Genomic DNA, 14,011 nt, shown 5'->3' on the forward strand with positions numbered 1-14,011 from the left:
TCTGTGGTACAGCAGCACCTAGTCTTGTTAAAACTGTCAGCACACCTCACCTCATCCTTCTTCAACTCCCACGCTTAAAGGTATACAAACCCACCACGTGCCTGCTGTGGGGGTGGGGCCTGGGGTTCCCCAGGGCTATGGACCAGTGCCACCAGCCCTGGGGAAAGAAGCTCGAAGCTGGGTGTCAGACCCAGATTTCAGAGGGCACACTGACAGGTCCAACAGGGTCTCAAATTAGGCTTCAAGGAGCCCAAAGAGTTTCTTACAGCGCTCACTGCTAGGGAGAGGGTTAGGTGGGATGTCAGCCATCTCTTCTATCACAAACTTGGTTCTACAAATTGAGCTTTTGTGCATGATTTTACTTTAAAAATAATTTAAAACTACTGAACCATTTGGAGACCAGTGATTCCCCCAATTTGGTCACAGCCCAGCAGAGATGGCTGCTTATTCTATCTGCACTCCTGCCAGCAGTGACTCAGACCTCCTTCCCCCCACACTGCCCCTGTTCTGATCATTCCCAATTGCCCAGAATGTCAGCGACACGGAGTCACCAGCACTCCCAGGAAGCTTTTCCTACATACTAGTGTTATGTGGAGTCCCTTGCTCTGGTCCACCTGAGATCACTGGCTGGGATGCAGGACAGTATATTGCCTGTAGCAAACAAGGCAATCCCATTCTGTCAGTGAGGTGAGTGCCACAGTGTCAGCATTCTCAAGCCTGGGGGCAGAGCACGGACTAATTCTGCTCTACTGGTAGAAAAGTGAGGACCGACAGCTCATAGGATAGAGAGCCCATCGTGGCATACGAGTAGGCTCCAAGTCTTTAGCCCCGAAATGGCTTTCCTAGGCCCCTTCCTGAAGCTTGCTGTTGGCCTGAAGGCCTTGAGTCAGGACAGGCCTGGGAGGCTTCTCAAGGCGATGCCAGTCTCCCTTTACACCACAGAGCCATGGTCATTCAGAAGTCTATACCAGAAGACACACCACAGCCACTTAGCTCAACTCATGTGAAACCAAACCAGCTCAAGAGGGATAAACTGGAGAGGAAAATCAGCACATGGCCACGGCCGCTCCAGTCTGCTGCAATGGTCAGGGACAGCAGGAGCACTGCCTTTGCAGAGGGTCTCATATTAGTAGAGTTGCAACACAGAGAACGTGCACCCTGATTCAAATAGCAATGCTGAAGTATTTCATTTCGGAAACTAAAGTCAGGACCTGGAATACGGGCAGACAGACATTTGCCTTCAATTATTCCTACTGCATGTGTAAATCTAAGGAACAGAAACTCTGAGCTCACCCCCAGCCAAAAAAGCCATTCAGGAAGATTTAGAGGAAAGATTCCTTGCAGGGCAAGTTTTACTATCCTCCAACCTCAAACAGTACATTTGAAATAATTTTTATATTGAAACTGGGACTACAGAGTTTTAATATGTCATCTTGGGTTATGATGGCTAAGTTGCACGTGCCATCATTCTCAAGGTTGCTAAGGGAACCATTTGTTCCCTGGATGATGAGTCAGAACTGCTAAGTGCTGGCTTCTGAAACAGAAATGACGGAAGTCAGGAATGGCTGTATCCATAAATCATTTAGTCACATAAATCATGTTAATAAACCATTTATTTCTCAGCAAAACTCCAGAGTGGCCCTCGGGATACATTAATTCCTGTAAATGCTGATTTTTCAGTTTAGGGGATGTATCTGATCTATGCAGGTGGTGCATCTATACATACATGCACAGAAAAGCCTGGAGGAGACAGGAGCACGAGGCCACTTCGCCTGGTGCACCACTCACTCTGACTGTAGTGGAGGCTGGTATGTGGGAAGGATTTTCTTGTTGTAGAATATTATTTTAGGATGTGTTACATTGGTTTGTACTGTGGAACATTTGCTTTAATGATGCAAAGATATGCTGCATTCCTTTATGTTGCATTTGTGTAACTCTGTGAAGCTGTGTTACTGTGCCTGTCTAAAACACCTGATGGTCTAATAAAGAACAAAAGAGCCAATAGCAAGGCAAGAAAAGGACAGGCAGGGCTGGCAGGCAGGGAGAGTATACAGAAGGAGAAATCTGGGAGAGGAAGAAGAAAGGAGGAAGAGAACAAGGAGAGGTGGATGCTAGGGGCCAGCCACACAGCCACACAGCCAGCCATGGAATATTACAGAAGAAAGAATAAGAAAAAGCCCAGAGGCCAAAGGTAAATGGAATAATTTAAAGTTAAGAAAAGCTGGCAAGAAACAAGCCAAGCTAAGGCCAGGCATTTATGATTAAGAATAAGCTTCCATGTGTGATTTATTTGGGAGCTGGGTGGTGGAACCCCAAAAGATCAAAGAGCAAAAAGTCCAAAAGAGTATAAGAGTAGAAAAAACAAACAACAACATTTTGGTGTCCCAATGTGGGGCTGGAGTAAAAAGAAGATCTAATAACATTTTCGAGCTTTCATTTCCAACATTTTCTCAGTATTCTGAAACTGAGCTTTCTAGTCAGCCTGAACTCAGGGTGAAGTTCAAGGTTCAGAAGAAATTCAAGTAGAGAAACCCACAAGAGTTCCCTGCCATGTCCTTACTGGAGTGGCTTCCCTTCTCCTGGGGATGCCCAGAATACCTCAGCAGAAATACCTCACTCCTGGGAGAGAAGGAACTCCTCAGGCCCTCACTTTGAGAATACAGATGCAGGGAACCTTCGGAAGCATCCCAGGCCCTGCAACAAGGCAGGCAGAAAAACCTGCCAAGATGTTCAGCAGAAGGCTGGCCACTGACGAGCACACAAATGCTGCATTTGAGCATTTGAGATGGGTGGAGAGGAAGACTTGGCTCTAGGGAAGGCCTGCACAGTCTAGAATTCTGAGAGAGAAATGAGGCTTTGAATATAGAGAATTATGAGTCTGGCCATGAGGCAGTTCCCTTGATTGATATGTAGAGAGAGTATCAGTTGTGGTCATCAGCATGGGGGCATGGAGATGAGTAGGCAAGCTGGAGACACATGTGAGAAGAGGACCTTAGGGACAGAAGGCAGACTGGAGACCACATGGAAAACATTCTAGCTGACAGGGAGTCACATGTCTTTACAGAGTCCTGGAAGTGATGACACTTAGGTGCAGACCAAGGAATCATGCACTCAGAATAGGACACACTACAAGACAGGGCTGGGGAAAGGGCAGCTCGACAGGAACCCACACTCTAGAGGTGTGGCTGTGGGGACAGATCGCTCAGCACTGAGGAAGAGCAGTCCAAACACCCTCAGCCCAAGGTCCCTTGACACCTGGCTTTCTGCCGCCATTACCCCAGCCAACCTTCTACCTTGAAATTCTTCTGTGATTCGGGAGTTGGGCTCTCAAGGTCGATGAGTTTCTTTAGATCCTCCTCAATGGTGGACTTGGAGGTGGGCTTGGGGGATGCCCGCAGGTCCCTGGTTGAAGCTCGGAGCCTAGTGTGGGACATCTCATTGCCATCACTCTGGTGACGCCTGGGGAAAGAGACAGTGGAAATGGAGTTGACAGGGTTGGCTCAAGTGCATGGGGCGTGAAGGGAGACAAAGGGCGTGGCTCCTGTTTACACAGGATCAAAACCCATGGGGTAAACCCCTCCTCCACAGGAACCCACTTGCCCATTCAGCCAACACCAGCAGCAGACTTGAGAGGAGATCAGAGATGGATCCCCAGTGCCACCTGTACTCATCAGAGGCGAACGACAGGACCAATACACGGAAAGGTTCTTTATCCTCGGAGCAGTCACTCATTTCTAATATCCTCCCGGCCCCAATGGCCCAGCGGAGAAGCAGTCCACAGAAAGGCTGTGACTGACAGAACGCTGGAGGCTCAATCACCCAGAATGTCTTTCATACAGCTCTTTCTGAGGACAGCTAAAGAGCTCAGATCATAATGTTTCATAGTACATCTTACTCAAGCAATGAGGCAGAGGAATAATTTAGAGAAAAAAATTTACTTAGCAAATAAAATCTCTTGGGGAGAGGAGAGAAGTGTTATCAGAATATATTGTATGAAAAATATTTTTCATTTAAAAAAAGAAAGAAAAAAACCCCTCCACTAAGCCAATCCCTCCAACCCCAAGCCTCCAGCCCAGCATCATGGGCCAAGAGGTTGCCCCAGCTCTTTCTGTACATGGAGAAAATCAACCACTACGTAGAAGGAGAAGAACTCTTACTTCCTTGTATCCATAAATCCCACGGAGTTAATGGTTCCTTCTGGCTTTTTCCATCCAATCAGGTACTTGCTAGTGGCACCCTGGCGGGGGTAGAAAGTTCTGGGCCCAGAGGAGGATGAGGAAGAGGAGGAGAAGGATGGTGCAAGCTGGGAGGACGTGGTGGGATGAAGCTCCTCTTTGGGTGAACTTCTGGCACTGGAGAACACCACTGGGCTGGCAGAGTGTCGGGAGCTCATGGTACTGTGGATAGGCCGGAAAGAGACAGTGACTCCAGTGTATACTCAGGGTCACCATGTCAGCTGCAGAAGTGGTGTCCAAGGTGGGGGTAAAGGCAAGGTTAAAGAAAAATGAAATCTGAATAGAAATAAATGATTAAAAAGAACGGCTACCTGGCCTTCCTGTTCTCTCCCTGAAATTTAGATGTCTGCTCTCAAAGTGATAAATGGACAGTGGGGCCTGGTCTGCATGTAGTTAAAAGTAAAAGCTGAGGAGCCCTCTCAAACACCCTGGCCCCGCTGAAGTCCAGAAGGGGCAAAGGACAGACAAGGAGCAGAAATCTCAGTGTCTGTCTGTCTTGACTTCCTCAGATCTGGGGGTCATGGTGACACTAAGACCAGGCTAAGGACCAGAGGGAGACCAAGTTAGGGAGGGACAGGGCTCTCCTTGACACCCAAGGCCAAGGGCACACTGAGTGAGGTCTATGTCCCTGGAGATTTGGCATAGTGATTTAAAATGGCTGCTCATCACCAGACAAGTTTTCAGACTGAACAAGGCAGACTTTTCAAGGCTGGGGATGAGAGCTTATCTCAATCACCCACATGCAGGATCCCCGTACTTCCCTTCTGAGGTTCCTGAGGGCCCAAATCCATACTATGAGCACTGCTGAGTTCTGCTTAGAAGAAATCTAGCGTCAGGTGACTCCTACAACAGATGTACAGTTGCATTCCTTGGTAGCGCTTTTTGTTAAAAACTAATGGTCCTAACTGAACAAGTATTAAGGTATCAGTAGTGACGTGCCGCTGTGACAAAGGCACCACTCAGCAATGGGAGGAGATGACAGAGGGAAACTGAGTATAGGTGTTGGAATTCCTGGCCACTCCCCCACATGACCACGCATGCGCTGTCCAGTAGCCAGGCAAGATGCTTAGTCATCCCAGAGCCTTATGCCTAAGTAATCTGGTGCTGCGTGATCATGTAATCTATGCACATGAGTGGTGTAGCTACGGAAGCCCATATGCACATGTGTGTGTATAGAGGGGGGACCTATAAAAGCGGGTTCCACTCATTCCTTCCCTCTCTTCCTGCACGGTCATTCCATAGGCCTATGCACACCCTTTCTATTCCCTTCCCTTAATAAACTCTTATAGTGGATTCTGTTGTGCCTCATGGCTTCTCTCACACAGTAAACAGCGCCGCTTAATAAATGACAATAGAGTGTGCAGGAACTCTGTCTTGGCAACTTGAATGCGACTGTGAAACTATGAGACTATTGTAAGGAGTCATGGTAGGAAAAGAACCCAGACCCCACAGCCTGAGACAATGTGTCGATGAAAACAAATCTTGACACTGGCCTCAAACCTTACATAAATCAGTCATACCTGGATTGTATATTAAAACAGACCACAGACTCAACTATAACATGGAAGAAAATTTTCATGTTTTTGAATGAGATCATGAAAATATGAAAGCCCATTAAAGTTAAGAAATATCCATGTAGGCCAGATGGTGGTGGCACACACCTTTAACTCCAGCACCTGGAGGGCAGAAGCAGGCGGATCTCTGAGTTGGAGCCAGCCTGGTCTACAGAGTGAGTTCCAGGATATCCAGGGCTACACAGAGAAACCTTTCCTTGAAAAACAAACCAAGACAATAAAGAAATATGCATCCAAAGGGGTAGAAAAAACACCCAACATTATGTCCCTATTCAATACATAAACCAAACTCCTAAAATAAACATGGCAACGGGGTGAACAAATAAAAAGGGCAATGATTTGAACAATAATTTCAAAAGAATTAAATCTAAGACCTGGAAACATCAGCACTCACCATCACCAAGTACCACAAAAATAGAAATTAAACCACAAGGCTTTAAATCACACATCCACCAGAACAGCTAAATTAAAATACCACATGCCAGAGAGGACATGATGTAGCTACAGCTCTTACAGACTGTTGCTAATGTGTTCCTGTTACAACCTTTGTGGCCAAACAGACCACAGCCTCTACTGAGGCTGAACATACATCCTTCAGATACAACGATCGCTTTTCTACCTACCACGTTGAGAGAAAGCACACCTATATGTAAAAAGGCGTGTTCAAGACTATGTAATACCCTCAGACCAGAGAGACATCCCAAACAGGAACCAGCAAAGGAAACAAACTGAGGTGTCCTGGAACACAGGGACAGACCTCAGCACTGTTGTGTTGATGAAAAAGACACCACACAGAATAACACAGAGGGTGTGAGCCTATCCTTGTAAGTCTAGAATCGTGGGAAATGAGTCTGACTGGGGAAGGAATGGGGTCAGAGCATGGAGGAATGTCAGTGGTCTACTTTGCTTTATCTATGTTCATGTGGGAAGTACACGTACTGTTGCTGTCTTCTGCCCTAGGAATGTTAGCCTTCTGTGAAAAAGTCCACAGAAAAGCAAACGTCAATAATATGCAGGGAGGGGCCACGTCAGCATTGGGGATCAGCAACCAGAGCCGGACAGGCATTGGGGGAAGAATCCATCTGGAGAGCTTTCAATATGAATGTGGTCTTATTACTTCAGAACACAGTGAGCCAAATGCTCTATTTTTATAATGATAGAGAAGAACTAGGCCCAATCTTGGAAAAACAGAATAAAAAATGACCAGTCTTACTTTAATACCCAAACATTTTCTTCCCCCAAGCATTTTCCCAGCTAGAGATGACAGGTGGAACCCCTTCAACATCTCCAAGGACAACATAAATTTAAAAGCAGTAACATGTTACCCCCTGATAAACATTCCAGCTGGCTGCTTTTAGAGTTAAGAAGAGGGGCCAGAGAGATGGCTCAGTGGTTAAGAGTATGTACTGCTTTTGCAGAGGACCTGAGTTTGGTTCCCAGTGGCTTACCACAACCTGTAACTCCAGGAGAGCCAAAGTCCTCTTACTGCCTCTGAGGGCAATAAGACATACCCTTGCTGACATACAGATACAGTTAAAAAAGAAAATAATACATCTTAAAAGGGAGGATGCAAAACTATTTCTTAATTGTTGGCTATTGAATCAGTAAGAACAACACACCAGCAGATCTCTGCTCCAGAAAGAAGATGCAGAATGTGAAAATGAAATGAAGGAAAAAGGAGAGACTTCAAAGGCTGAAGAGCGAGCGCACAGAGAGGCACCAGAGGCACAGCACACATGAGGGGAGGCAGTGCCAGCCAGCCAAGGTGCTTCTGCAGTGCAGGAGGATGGCCTCAGACCAGCTTTAAACAGCATGGCAGGTGCGAGGGGGGGGCGGGGGGCGGGGGGGGGGTCCATTAGTTACCTGGAGACAAGATTCTAGTCTTCGGTTTGCAGATTTTAAAATTTATATTTTGCTTTAGGATCTCTTCACACACACCAAGAACACAGTTAGGAGGTCCCAAGCCTTAACCCTGGTTGGTATTTGGAGCAGAACTTACACATCTTGGATGTGTAAGTGACACATCTTGGATGTGTAAGTGACCTTGGATAGTCATATGAGCCAGCTCTCAAATAGCAGTATGTTAAAAATGCTGACTATGTCCCCCCTCTCCAGAGATGCTAATGTAGCAGGTGGGACATGGTTAGCAACACGAGAACTCACACTTCTTTTGTTGTTGTTTGTTTGTTTGTTTGTTTTTTTGAGACAGGGTTTCTCTGTGTAGCTTTGGAGCCTGTCTTGGAACTCGCTCTGTAGACCAGGCTGGCCTCGAATTCACAGAGATCCGCCTGCCTCTGCCTCTGGGATTAAAGGCGTGCGCCACCACTGCCCTGCTGAGAACTCACACTTCTAATGTGTTCCCAGAGGTTGCTGTGGTCCATGACCCAGCCTCTGCAATCTACTGTACCTGAGGTACACCTGAATTGCCAAATTTTACTTTCAAATACTTTGATATTCTTTCAAAAATTTTAGAACTTTAAAAGGCTAAAGTTGAGTCAAAACAGGAATAATTTGCCAGGAGAATAGAAAATAAATTATACAGCTAATTAATTTACAAACCACTCTGCTATGCTGCACAGATCTATGCCAAGAGGAAGTTAAAGAGGAGGCTGGGAAATTTTCAGAGGAGACGGCAGTGTGCATGTCAATTTAACTGTTATTTTCCTAACTGGCATTCGGGGAGCGTCTGTACTACAGCACAGACTCTGAAGCGGACTTTACCTCTCCGTGGCCACTACTCCCGGGAACCCAGCAGGCTCTTCCCAAAATACTTGCTGTGTGGTTTCTCCTCAGCATCTGCCCTGTGCAGAGTGCTACATACTCGGTTCTGTTGTCTGTCCTCTGTCTGCCTGGGTGGGTGCAAACCCAAGAGGGCTGAGATGGCTTTTTTGCTTTTGTTTTTCCTTGCTTGCTACTGCATGCCTTATGCCTCATGCCTAGGATAGTACCCGGCAACTGTAACCACTCAACATATGATGAAAGGCAAGGCTAAATCAATGGTAAGCTGTAAGTCCACCTCAAATGTGAGATTATGGATGCGCACAGTGCTTTACCCAATTGTACTTAAAACTTGACATTATTTTTATTGTGATAACTAAGTCTACATACAAATGATGCTTCTGCTTACATCAGATCCTCACTAGTGAGCCACTTAACTAAACCGTTTGATCTATGACTATGATGGCTAATACTCGGTCCCAGGTGTGAAATGCCAGCATACGTCTGTTTATTTGGTTATAAGCAGACAGCCCTGTTTAAGAACTGATTACATCTGGGAACAAAGGCAGAAAGAGAAAAGAATGGAAATTCACTGACCTGTCTTCCTTCCTTAGTGCACACACCTCTGGCAGCAGAAGTCAGTGCCTTGGAGTTCTAATCCCAGAGATCCACTGAGGCAGAGCTGGATCAGTGCCTGCACGTGGCCACAACCTCTCTGAGTGTGCACCCAGTTTGAGAACCACCACTTGAGTCCAGCTGAATTGCTCATACTGCTCTAATCTGGTCAAATCCCCACTTTATGTCTGCCCCGATTCAGGAGTTAAAGCCAAGGACACCATGTTTCTGAAACAATACTGTGGTCTCTGCAGGAGCCGATATTGATGAAGAGTTGAGAGCTCGTATACATTTTCTTGAGTCAAAGAAACCTATGTACTGAACATTTCCTAGAACTAAGAACTGCTATCTGAGACTATAAACTTTTCACCTTCCCACACAGGTCTGTCTCCTCCTTTCCTACACAGTTCCAGCTCAGGCTCTGGGTGGAGCCTCCTGGAGCTGACCCCCTGCGGGCCTATGACCACCTCCAGGTAGTACAGCCATATACTTCACCAAGAGACTCTGGAGGGAGTTTAATTATACCACGGTCAAGGCCAAATTGACAGCTCTGAGTTAAAGGGGACCCAGACAGCTGGGCTGTTTCATTACCTTGGGGAACTCTTGTTAATTCAGTATGCTGTGGTTCTGTCTAACTCACAGAGCCTTGAGTCCTAAGAACCGTGTAAGGTAATGAGGCAACAATGTGGAACAAAAAGGAAATGACAATGTTGTATCGATTCCTTTCTGCTATACGAAAAGCCAGTTTAACTGTGAGCATGGATGGCCAAAGCAGATCACTGAGCATCCTGGCAGGACATCCCTGGACCCTGCATCTTCAATTTTCATCTACACTCTAGGACACTTTCCCTTTCCTAAGAAACGGAACAGCTCTGGTTTCTTTGGCCATTCTAGGGAAGAAGAGAGGACACACATGTATTGCTACAAACCAAGGTAAAAGAAAGGGCAACAAGGTGGCCAGGAGCCCAGGCCAGTCTGACCTGTCCAGACTTCTCATCACAACTTAAGGCCTGAACAAGCTGTGAATAAAGAAAGGTGCAGGAGCCTGGTGACTTCCTGTGTGTCTTAATAGGAGGGGCTGGCCACCTGCAGAAGGCCCACTAGTAAGGTGGGAGCTGCTTGCATCTCCTGCTGACCCTACAAAGAAGGAACCAGCAGGAAAAGGGAGCACAGATGTCAGTCAAATTTCCAGGTACCAATCCTGCGTACTTGGGCTGAGGATGCCCTTCTAAATGTCTGCATCACCACGGAGACTATTCTTCCCTGTGCAGCAACAGCTGCTGCCCACTGTCTGCTATGGGGAGTTGCCAGAGAGATGCTTGGAGACATCTGAGAGTGGGGCATGGCATGAGGGCTTGAGTTTCAGAGCTGGCCTGTGAAGGATGGTATTTTCTGAGAGGGAAAGCAGCAATTAGTCACCTGTCAAATGGCTGTGACAAAATCTGGGCAAAGGCTGGATGCTGGCCTATGACCAAAGACAGGGTAGCTGATACAGTTTCCTGGGATTGCTTGTGCAAATAACAAGTCTTTGGGTGACAGGTAATGGAGGGCAATGATGAAGCGGGACTCCTCCCACCGTGTTCAACACTGGCGAATGCTCTACTACCAGCTCCCTCATTCGGGAGGGCTCCAGGAGACACAGTGTTCAAGCACTAGGGGAGATGGGCAAGAGAGTCTGGTGGTTAATCTGGCAGGGGGCAGAGTGGGCTCAGGAAAGAAAGCTGCTCCTTTGCAAGAAGCGAGTGTCTGGTGAGCAGAAAGCATGCACATTCAGCCTGAGGAATGAGGTGGGCGCAGAAGAGGCCTCATGGATCATTGTGGACCACAAGGTGAGGTAGTCTGCAACACCCAACTACGCAAGAGAAACAGAAAATAAACACCTGCTCACAGTAGGGGTGAGACTGGTCACAGGCCACAGAGCTGGACAGTGGCAGAAAAGACATGGCATTGATTTCAGGCTCAAGTCCATGGTGCTGAGTCTCTCGCTTGCCTTGCCTGTGGTAAAGGGTGTAATACATTCTTTCCTTTCAAACAGTCATTGACTTATCGAGGCTAAGGCAGACAGAATCAATCGGATCTCCTCTTAACCTTAGAAGTAAAAACAAAACCAAACATTCCCCTTCGTGTTTAGAAAGGACTTGGCTGAACAAAACCACTTCTCTCTTAAGAGGGTTTTGGCTGTAGCTGGAGGAATACGGCAAAATGTTGACAGGGAGGAGACTGTTCAGGGCTGAACTGGCAGAGAGGCCCTGGAACCTCTTCTATGGAGTCCTTTTCTCCTTAATGAAACATATACATGAATTCTTACCCTGAGAGAGAGCATGCTCAGAGTGGCAAATAATGGACTGCGTTGCCGCATTGCTTTGGGCCTCTACTTCATGCATTTGGAAGGCCTGGGCTTGCCACTTCAGCCAAGTGAAGGTTGTTCTGAGGGGCAGGGCTGTGGGGCAGCTCTACATCAGATCCTCAAGCCTTAACAGAGGGCTCACTGCTGAACATGCACTTTAAATTTCAGCCACAGTGGCTCTATTTCCTATTCCTGCTGGTCACCGAAGTCCACATCAAATAGTAGTCTCTCCTACAGGCTAGAGGAGATCCAGCAAGATGCTCCATCCAGACGGGCTGAAGCCTGCTCGGCAAAAGCAGAGCAATGCATCCCTAATGCTCGCTGTATGCAGAGCTCTGCACACAATGAAATTCACTGATGGGCTCAAATGGAGATGCCCACAGCTTCCAACCAAAGGTCTGTGTTTTGAATTCCAGACACTGCAGTTTCAAATTCTGAATTAGTCTATAATACTTAGAAAAACAGTATTCTCAACCAAGGGAGAAAAATGAAGACTATCAGGCCTGGCTGTGGCAGGAGGATCTCAAGTTCAAGGCCAGTCTGGAAAACGTAGTAAAACTCTGCTCAGAATCAAAAAGTAAAGAGTTGGAGATGTGGCTCATTGGTATAGCACCTGGCTACCAAATGCAAGGCTGTGGGCTCAGTTCTCTGTACTTGGGAATAGAGGGTGGGGATGGGGCGAAGAAGACAGGCAATTAACTGTTAACTACTGACAAAATTCCATCCAGAAAAGATTTAGGGCAAAAACCACTGCATATAAAAACAATGGGACAATTTCTAAACAAAGCAGGAAGGATTCTCTCTTACATCTGAAAGAGGCTCAGATCTAGAGGACAGGATTTAAACACAGCAGCCGTAGGACAGACACACAGACATAGCCCAGCAGGCCGTGTGAGCTCCACCCATGAAGCCCCCTCACCACTCCCAGGAAAGAGTTTTTCTGGCATGAACAATTCATTAGCTTATGAGGTCAACTAGAAAAGGCCCATTCACAAAACAGCTGTATTACAGGCAGGCAGTTTTCTTGGTCTTGAACCGGCCCCTCTGGTGACTATCAGAATGACCAACTTCTTCCTTGTTTTGTTAAAGTTAAAAAAAAAAAAACAAAAAAACCTTTTACCTAGAAATAACTTTTCAACAGCTCATGCTAGATATACAAGGCCTTCAGTACTAACACACTTAAGTACTAAAACTATCCATGAAAGCAGATGTGCTGGCAGGAAGCTCTGAAACAGGGGGTGCATCTCTGAAGTCATGAGTTGAGAATTTATGTGATGTTTGAATTCTCCTCGTAGAGACCTTTTCCCATCCAGCAGCAAGCAGAAGCATCAGGCCAGAGCATTTCCTGCTTGTCCATCAGGACCCACCTGCTGAAATGCTCAGGTGGTACTTGAGCGTACAGGAGCTCAGGGTAGGCCTGCTCGGTGGGAGTCCTCTGAGGTGACACTAAAGATAATGGGTCCCAATGCCTAGAGGCTCTCAGGGGCTCCAGGAAGCCAAAAGGAGTTCTGAGGCCAGCAGAATGGCTGATTAACAAGAGTGACGATAGAAAGAAGTGACAGGAGTTCAGTATGACAGATCCTCCCCAAAGGCTGATGTGCTAAAGCCAGTGGTTCTCCACCTCCCTAATGCTGGGACCCTTTAACACAGCTCCTCATGTGTGGTGACCCCAACCATAAAATTATTGTCATTGCTACTTCATAACTGTCATTTTGCTACTGCTATGAATCATAATGTAAGTAGTTTTTGGAGCTAGAGATTTGCCAAAAGGGTCACGACCCACTGGTTGAGAACTGCTGGCTAAAGGCTTGGCCCCCAGTTGACCAAGTAATGACTAGCTCACGAGGGCTTGGAGCTAATGAAGGAGTGACCCACTGGAGGACTCTCAACACAGTGGCATTTGGGGGGTGAAAACTGGAGACGGGACTCTTTCCCAGGGCTGCTCTTGCTACCTTGTGTGTCCGTCTCTCTCTGTTTCTAGGCCACCAGGAGGCGGGGCAGGCTCTGCCCATCCCCGCTACCACCACCATGCTGTGTCCTGCCTTAGCCTGGACCCCAGCAACGGACCGAGCACATCTTAGACTGAAACCCTTGAAACGATGACCCGGAGTAAATCTTCCCACCAGTGTGCTGTTTGTGCCAGGCACTTCGTCAGTGACACAGTCTGCTAACAAGGGTACCATGTGTAAGGATGAGGTAGGCTCCTGAAGCTTTCTGTAGGGTGTGTGCTCAAGGGCAGCAGATCCAGAGCACATTGGGGCTTTACAGCCACTTTCCATTAACTGAGGCATTACCCCATATACTGACCTTGCCCACTGTCATAGCCAGAACTCTTAAGGAAAAACCAACAATTCCAGCTATTAGGAATGTATTAAAAATTGTGAACGAATATATTAAAGTTAGTGTTACCTTCATCTCTATGTTCACTATAAATCTTTTTTTTTTTGAGTGATACATTTTAAGATCTAAAAGGGAAAGATCAATTATAAAAAGATAAAAATTAAAACCTAGGCTGCATATTC

The 14,011-nt window shown here is 46.8% G+C and overlaps 1 protein-coding gene across 13 annotated transcripts in view; it reads right to left on the minus strand.

The window, feature by feature from the left end:
* The window catches only part of Sipa1l1 (signal induced proliferation associated 1 like 1), a 306,912-nt gene that overhangs the window by 11,231 nt on the left and 281,670 nt on the right, over positions 1–14,011 (minus strand). For all 13 annotated transcript variants that reach the window (XM_052739397.1, XM_052739386.1, XM_052739390.1 and 10 more), the window contains 2 exons: positions 4,158–4,397; positions 3,294–3,459 (listed from right to left, as the gene is read on the minus strand). In XM_052739397.1, coding sequence (XP_052595357.1) covers positions 3,294–3,459; positions 4,158–4,397 — 406 coding nt within the window. The remainder of the gene's footprint in view (positions 1–3,293; positions 3,460–4,157; positions 4,398–14,011) is intronic.

This window comes from Peromyscus californicus, unplaced genomic scaffold, assembly GCF_007827085.1.
Source record: "Peromyscus californicus insignis strain IS unplaced genomic scaffold, ASM782708v3 Scaffold_15__1_contigs__length_86483966, whole genome shotgun sequence".
NCBI lineage: Eukaryota > Metazoa > Chordata > Mammalia > Rodentia > Cricetidae > Peromyscus > Peromyscus californicus.